The sequence below is a fragment of the Ranitomeya imitator genome, chromosome 6, assembly GCF_032444005.1.
Source record: "Ranitomeya imitator isolate aRanImi1 chromosome 6, aRanImi1.pri, whole genome shotgun sequence".
NCBI lineage: Eukaryota > Metazoa > Chordata > Amphibia > Anura > Dendrobatidae > Ranitomeya > Ranitomeya imitator.
In genome coordinates, this window is record NC_091287.1 from 308,792,347 (window position 1) to 308,801,315 (window position 8,969).

The 8,969-nt window shown below is 40.3% G+C and overlaps 1 protein-coding gene across 1 annotated transcript in view; it reads left to right on the plus strand.

The window, feature by feature from the left end:
* The window catches only part of SLC22A23 (solute carrier family 22 member 23), a 137,484-nt gene extending 129,727 nt beyond the window's left edge, over positions 1-7,757 (plus strand). Inside the window, exon 10 of the mRNA XM_069730725.1 lies at positions 4,786-7,757. Within this exon, the coding sequence (XP_069586826.1) occupies positions 4,786-5,143 (358 nt within the window). The 3' untranslated portion in view covers positions 5,144-7,757. The remainder of the gene's footprint in view (positions 1-4,785) is intronic.
* The last annotated feature ends 1,212 nt before the right edge of the window (positions 7,758-8,969 follow it).

Here is an 8,969-nt window from a genome sequence, read left to right on the forward strand (position 1 = left end):
CAGCCGCACCGCGTCTAAGTCACACTGTGTGCACATACCCCAAGAGTATGTGCACACAGCGTACATGTTGAGTTTTAGTCTCTTCAGTAAACCACTTGTGGCATTTTTCTGGAAGCGTTGTCTTTGGCGTCTGTTTGGGCACTTTTTCACCAGCTTTTTTTTTTTTTTTTCCAACTGTATACATAAAGTAGTTCAGCAACTTCCAAATGGAAGACCCCTAAAGAATGGACTAGTCGCTTCTTTTATATACTTGATGGCTTTCAAAGCCTGAAGTGGGTAAAATAAGCTGAAAAGATTTAACATAAGCATTTGATATGGCAGTGCATATGTTAATTCTTTCTAGCATTTTTTTAGCGCTTCTTCAGGGGATTTACGGTGGAAACCACCTGGAAAGAACGCCATGTGAATTTACCCTTAAGCATTCTGAGGCCAATTGTGTAGGTTTTTTTTTCTGACCCAAAATTCTTCAAGAATTGACATATGGCTCTTTTTTCCATGCTTAAAAAATCTGAGGGGAAATAACAGCTCCATGTGCAATAAGGCTGGTTTTCCATTAAGTGTATTTGACGCTTTTCTTGATGAGGGTTTTTGATCCGAATCCACACTGTGTGAACATATGCTTACATTATGGTAAAGCTTATAGAAAGCCATCTCTACTACGGCATTGTCTGTCTGCTCTCACCCGAGTTCATTGACCTGACTTTACTCTTGAGATTGAACTGCTGCGCACATTCACAGCTGCTGTCAGTAATGCTATCTGTCTTTCTGCAGTCATCGTGGGAGAACATGGATAAGTAGGGTTAATATAATCCACATTGCAAAACTGTGTGAAAGGTTGTGCTCTAATGTGCACCCTAGTACGGGTTTATTAGAAAGGAAGCCACCGACACCCGCGTGTAGGGCTGATCACTGCTTACTTCGCTATTCTACTTCCACTAAATTGACCAGATCATCTTGAACTGAGCTACAGAGACAGATCTGTATTACTGAGCATAGGAGATGACTGAATGCGGAGAATGCAACCTACAGATTCACTGCAGAACAAGGGAAATCATTGAAGCAAGCCTTGTTTACTAGGCTTCTGATTACTGCTTTTCCCGTTAGCACTGATTTGCTGTAGGTGTTCATGGAAAACAAGGCAAGGGAAGCCGTTGTCGCCCGGGAAGCTGTAGGACATGCTACCAAGAACTTGGTTTCCTGCACATAGTAGATCCCATTGGTCACAGCCAATTATTTGAGTCGCCTAGCTGTAGTCTATCCATTGGAGATCTACAGAGCACAGGGGGCATGGAGAGTGAGGTTGTACACGCAATGGGCTACCGGTAATACAAATAGGCTCTTCAGAGAAGGAGAGGAACTCTAGTGCCACATACTTGGATCCTAAAAGCTCATATCGACCCCTTTTAAAGGATGTTGCAACAGGACTTAGGATAATCAGCAGACACATGTTTTAGGGTGTTTGCTCTTCATCAGCGCAAAATAGGAAAACTGGTTTGGCTGGGTGAGCGGCCTCTAACAGGGGAGTTAGTGGTTAGATTTTAGGGAAGATCACAAACTATTTTAAAAGAAAAAAAAAATAGATCTAAAAATTTCCAGTATATATTGTTTCCTGCGTTCTCATAACAAAAATCAATGGTTTCTTCAATTGTTGAATAATATTCTATACCGAGAGTTGTCCTTTTAAACATATCCATAAGAGTTGTAGTTGGTGGGCCTGTGGTCTGCATTACTACATTACAGGACTGCCATCGTGTGCTTGATTTGGCCTTTGCTCCGCTAGTTTCGATGGTGCCAAATCTTGCATGGATTTCCTCTGGTCACTGAGTTTAAGAATATCCTGACACGTTATCGGCTGCCCATTAGAGATGGAGCTTTGTCTACAATGTTATAACGTATGGCACTTGATTGGCGAGCCAGTCGGAAAACACAATGGCCGTCATTTATCAGTATTGAATTTTAATAGTTTTATTTACTTTTATTTTTTCTCATATTAAGATATTTTGTATGGGGAAATTGTATTTGTTTTTACTTTTTAACGTTTTCTCCTCTGGTAATTTCTCATTTAAAGGGTGACCAGGGCTGCCATATTGTTGGCCAGTCTTTAGGATAGGTTCTCGTTATCAGATCATTGGGGATCTGACACTGAAGAATAATGGGTAGCACTGTTGTTGTGCCGCGCTGGGGTCCTGTTTGAAGTTTGTATGTTTTTATGGTTTGTGTGGGTTTCCTACCATACTCTAAAAACATGCTGATTGGTTGTTTCCCGCCAAAAGAGAATGTCCCCTTTTTAGTCCTCACCTTCCTCGGGTCCAGCACGGAGTGTCCACCGCTGCTCCCAGTGTCTGGCATGGGCTCTTGTGCCAACAGCATGGCAGCCAATCGGTGCGCTCAGCAGCTTTGGGTGGGGGAGTGATCTGTTGTGGGTTTTTTTCTCATGAAATGGGACAATACCTTTACATTGAACTCATTGTGCTGAATGTAATTTGATTGATGGCTCATTGTCAGTCATTTTAGAACTCTCCTTAAGTGGCGCAATGCCTATGCTGGGACGTGATCAGATGGCACCTTACTCTGCTATCCGGAAAAGCCATTTTATTTCCTCATACACATACATAAAGCCCATTTATCTGAGCGCTATGTGCAACTCGACAAACCAGAAAATGCTGTGTACCCAGGATGTGGGTGCATCTGTAGCTGGCGGGCCGGATGACATTGTCACGTCCACCGGGTGCAGGGCCCAAGTGGATAAATGTATTCTCTGTGGGGCTCTTCTTGGCACAGCATTAATGGGAATTACGCTCTAATAGAAGCCTTGTACCAATAAGTGAATGAACCCGTGGATTTCCCACTATTGAAGCTTTCCTCGCCCTTGGCTGTTGGCCATTATAACCCAGCGCTCTCGGACTCTTTTTGAACCGATGTAATAACTGGAATAGCATTGCTGTGAGGTTAATGATAAATTTCCCATATTCTGCCCATTGTTGCATCACTTTACCATCCTGTCTGGTTCTGATAACTCCCTGAATGATTCCTCTTGTCTGGTAAATATTCCCACCGAGGGGGCATCTTAGTCCCTGACGTTAATTAGCTGCAGCACTTAAGAATAAGGAAATCTTGTTTTTCCTTTACTACTCCCTCTTTTTATAGAAATAATGTAGAAACCTATTATAGAAATAAATTACAGCATACCCATCCTTTCATACAAAACCTGTAGAAAAGCATGATCTTCCTGCCCTTTTGTACCACTATTTGAAACTGCTTCAGCTGTTCATACTAGTCTAATCTATGTCCAGTAACTGTTCCATTTCCCATGCACTGTGGCTTACCGTTCACTTGAGTGAGAGACTCCTTTTTATTGGCCTTCTGCCAGCACTATAGGCGCTGGACTTTCATTTCCCTCACGTCTTAACATGCATTTCTTTAAGCAGTTACATAGAAGAGAGTAATGAAGTGGCTGGTACTATAGAGTCATTTATAAGATCTAGTTGTGTGGTTGTTGGTTATTCTTATTACTTGGATGTGATGCATTTTTTCCACTGCACTTTACAAAAGTTATTTAAAAAACGCATTGCTTTTTCTACAGTATTCAAAATTGTTATAAAACCACATCACAGTTCACTGGAATATTTTTTTTTTACATGATAAACTGCACTTTTATCACCATGTTGAATATCATGGCAAAAAACATGTATTTTGCAGTGCCTTTTGAAAAAATGCAATGTGTAACTGTAGTCTAAGCTTCTTTAGTGGGCACTTTATACTGTCAACACACCGTTTTTCCTTCACCAAGGACCCCACTACAGGTTTATCAAACAAGGGCAGTATTAGGCTATGTGCCCACGTTGCGTTTAAGCGTTTTTGCTGCAATTTTTCCGCGATGGAAACGCTTAAAAAAAAAAAAGCTTAGAAACAGCATCCCATTAATTTCTAATGCATTCCGCAATTGATGTGCCCATAGTGCGTTTTTCCCGTGGCGGAAACGCATCGCGGAAAAAAACGCAGCTTGTTCATTATTTTTGCGGAATCGCAGCAATTCCACACCCATTGACATGCATTAGAAATTCGCATGGAAAACGCTGTAAAAACGCGTCTAAATTTGCATGCGTTTTTCCTGCAAGGGTATGCAGACTTGAAGCAGAAAATTCTGCTTCTATTCTGCAACGTGGGCACATAGCTTTAAGCTCGCTTCTCACCAGTACAAGGGCTGGACCCGCTAGAGTCATTTCAACTGGTGCTTAAGAACCCAGTAAGACTTTCTCAGTCATTGCCTGCCCTCTAGTGGCCACAAGGAAACAAAAACAACTCAACAAATCAACTCATTTCTGACCTAACCCTGTATTTGTACGATTATTTCTGCTTCAGGTGCTAAGCCATGCTCATCCATAATATGTGACGGCATTCACTGATACTAATTCAGATGTTTAAAGTTGTCTTTTATTGTAGTTGTACCCAGACTTTGAGACGAAGCTGGCTTGGCTGGTTCTTGCAGCTTCTTCTAGTGATAACACACTAGCAGACCCATTGCAGAATGGCTAAAACCAGAGCCTGACACACTCCACTGACTTATAATGAGATCCATTGGGTTTTTGTGAAATTTTCTAGGAGTCTATGACGATAGACGCACATCCTACAATGCACACTGGTTAGAACATATATTCACACATAATAATTATTGACAACATGGCAAAGTAAAACGACCTATAATTTGTTTTACCGTATGTTTCGTTGTTCCCATATGGATTATTATACATTGGTAGCTAATTATATTTTGTTTTGTTTTTTTAGGGGTGGAGGTCTGGGTTTGGTCTTGGCTAGTGCCGGTTTTGGGATGCTAACTGCCCCCATCATGGAGCTTCACAATCAGAAGGGGTACTTCCTCCACCATGTCATCTTTGCCTGCTGTACTTTGATTTGCATAATTTGCATTCTTCTACTGCCTGAAAGTAAGAACCAAAGCCTCCCGGAAAACATCCCTCACGGAGAGCATTATACCCGCCAGCCTCTCCTACCTCACAAGAAAGGAGAGCAACCACTCTTGTTAACAAACTCTGAACTCAAGGATTACTCTGGCCTTCATGATTCAGTAGCCATGGGGGATGGTGTATCGGAAAACACCACGGTCAATGGTATCAAATCAACATAGCCGGATAACTGTCACGAAGAAACATCTCATGTATTTATTTTTTCCCCTTTGCACAGGTCGTGCAGACCAACCTTGGGATTTTCTGGTATTGGGGCATCCTCCCACACAGCTGCTAAGTCTGCTTAGACCCCTTCAACCATATGGGAAAACATCAAAAGGAAATTCAGCCTCTAACACTCTAGGATATCAAGAAATGATTGGTCTTGAGCAGTGATTTGATCCTAAAATTGGTGTAATCTGACATCTGATACTTCATTTCCAGTTGGTCATTCGTAGGAAGACCTACATTCACAGACAAAAGTGAAATGAATGACTGATTACTATTTATTTGACATTGTAATTCTCAATTTCTATTCCATATCCTTGCTTTACATTTACAGCTGCCCAAGTAACAAAACTTTGGTTCCTGGGTGAGAAACTGAGATGGTGCGAAGGAGGAACCAGGCAACGCAACAGTAGTGGGAGGCTTCTGCTTATCAGTAGGACACTTCTCCACACATGCCTAAGTGAACATGAAAGGGATGACTGAGCTAATGGACTCCGCGTTCTAATACGTTTCTATTTTTTTTTTTTTTTTGCTAGAATACTTGAGCAATACAGAAAAGTTGGGAAATTGAGAAATACCACTACCTTGAAAGACTGGTTAGCTGCCATTCATTATAATTTGCAGCTACTACTGAGCGTACCTTATGGTTACCCCTCAGGTTTTACGTCTTGCATTGAAGACATTTGGGAAAAGGCTTTTAAAGATGTGAAGTCAAATATGTGCCAAATTCTGCCGAATACTCTTCCCTCCTGTATGAACAGAACCATGGCTACTAAGGGCAGAGTTATTTCCCCATCGAAAGAGTTAATGCCTTTGTGATGTATAGCAATTTTGATGACAGGTCAGACCGCGTGTGCTGGTCAGTAGGAGATTGCTAATTCCTCGCAATACCATTGTAGAAAACATTAGACCTTACACTAGAAGCAAGTAACACCTTACATTGGTTCAGAGCAAGAAACCCTAATTTACGATGGTTGGTTAGGGTCTATATCTGGGATAAATGGCCCCTGATTCTTTTCTGATCTGTTGCTTTTAATCAATGGCCAACTTGAGAAGTCTCCTTGACTAGTAAGACTTTCTAAAACCAATCAGAAAGGAATTTTTTTATATAGGATGGGTGTGAATGTGTGGAAATCATGACGACTCTATGGCTGGGCAGATACAGGACAATACACAGGCAGGGTATAGCTAACCTCTAGCTCGGTGCAGGTCTTCTATACACAGGTCAAGATCTAATCGGCCCCCATTCCATCCTGTAAGTTCTAGTAATGGGTGATCCAGGCCTGGAAATGTTAGCTCTTCGAACACTTTGCTTAAGGATTGGCCTTCACAAGGGTCTCTCGTTACAGGACCTGCCGACAAAGGTGTATTCATTGTAACTGTTACATTAGTGCTTTCTAGTTGAATACTGTTAATCATAATGTGAACTATGCTGTAGCTGTTGGGGTTTTTTAGATGCATCATAAGGAAGAAAGAAAACAAAAAATAATGATGGCCGATCTAGTTTTGTGATCTTGAGGGAGGGAAGATGGGGTTTGTACAGATGCAAAATCAATGTTAGTATTTTAATAAATGTTGCTAAATGTTGTGGAGCCAAAATCACGGGTCACCAAATTGGAAGAAGTGCCATTAAACGAACCGTGAGTGTTGATCACTTTACTGTCGGGATGACTTAGAGCGCACTGCATCCCCTCTAAAACAGACAGGGATATGATGCACCTTAAAATAAAAAAATAAATAAATAATAAAACAAAAAAAAGTAATGTGTTCTGAAGTGTAACGTGAGTGTTTTGGAGGAAATTTAGCCTATTTTATTCCTGGTGTCTAACACCGATCCTTCACATTTCTGTTCCTTTATAAAAGTAATAACTTTTAGTGTCTTCTTTGTACAGTATCTTGAAGCAATCATCCATGAATTGGTGACATTACTGTAGACTTGTCAAACCACTACTGCGAATCCTGGTGTCATCACCATTATTTTAGGAGTGAAAGCAATAGGTTTTACAGGTCACTCATACCAAGCAAAGGTTTTATTTGTCTTTTTATCACTAATGTTACAACTGGCCATTAATACTAATAATGATGAGGTGATCCAAGAGAAAATGGGTAGAATTGACAGATCCTATTAGAACGAAGCTATGGCTGACTGATTAATAATGTTTGAAATTAGGCAAACTGCTTTTGATGGATCATGCGTTCCCGATGACCTATAAAATAGAGATTAGCCGTAAAACTATTTTGGGTAAAGTTACATGAAATTTGTTTCTACACCATCAGCATTTCTCCTGCCACAGGCATTTGTGAAACTTGTCCTTTTTTATGTTTTCTGTACAAGACAAGGACTATGATGTTTTTGGTCTTGGATTACTTTTAATACATACATGTTTTAGTACATACCTGTTCCGTTTCATCTTCAGGAGTAGTTTGGTGGTACACATCCATAGCACAAGCTTTCAAAATTGAGTACTGAAACATGTCTTAAAAACTAAATGTGTGCATGTCACCTGGTTGTATCTGCGCAAAAACTATTTGTACTGTATGTGTACAGAAATAAAAACCTAAAAACAATTCCGCTGCTTGTTTCTGAATTATGGATGGTGCTGAATTCTAACTGTATGCATAAAGTGTGTATTCTCATATTGATTGACTGCTACCTCTTAGGCTATGTGCGCAAATCAACCTCAAAGAGTCAGAGCTCTTCAAAAACAATTTCCACTCGAAAAATTTATTAAAATAACTGTTCATATTCCCTTAATGGACTTTGCAATGAAACAAAAATACTGTTCATAAAGACACACAAGGAGAGACCTAGCTAAGCGGGCAGAGAGCATCTGGTGAGGACCTCTTTTGGACTAGTTATCGTACCACCTTCTTCTGAACATGCACAGTTATCTTTTTATTGAGCTTGTAAGCACTGATCTGGAGCTCAATGTTATCTTCTAATTCCAACCAGCTTTCAGGGCAGTGCTTACAAGCTGAAGAGCAGCGGTGATCAGATTCCTAGGCAACAAAATTGTTACTTATTAAAATTTGCAGCCATTCTTGAGATAAGGCTATGTTCACACATTGCGTTTTTTAATGCAGATTTTCAGCTGCCTTTCACAATACTAGCAAAAGCTGAGATTTCAGAAATCTCATACACACATTTAATTGGAAAACTGCTGCGTTTTTGCAAACTGCACCATGTACATAAACTCCACTTCTGCACCACGTCCTCACCAATAACACATTAACAAAAGCTGATGGCTGTGTATCTGATATAGCGTTCCATGGGTAGTGTTATGTCTAAAAGATTTAAGCCACCACCACTACAAGGTAGACTCTCTTGGCAGAGCCTTGCTCTAACCTATTAAACATTTCTTAAACTATCCAATACTATCTTTAGGTATATTTTTCATTAAGGGAATGTCTCACATACATTGTTTTTTAAAATGACCAATAATACCCCACATACAAGGGACAAATACTGTCATACCATGGCCGGATCACATATTACTACCACATAGTTGCTGAATACTACAATACTGATCATTAAACAATACTAATTACTTGTCTTTCGCTGGCGGGACTTGTCAGGGAGTCACAAAAACACTGAACTTTAGGGAGGCAAAGTTTGACCAGCTTTAGAGATGCCCTTAATCTGGTTGACTGGAACAATGTCCTCAGAAATAAGAATACAGTTAATAAATGGGAAATGTTTAAGAACATCCTGAATAGGCACTGCAAGCAGTTTATACCTTGTGGGAATAAAAGGACAAGAAATAGGAAAAACCCAATGTG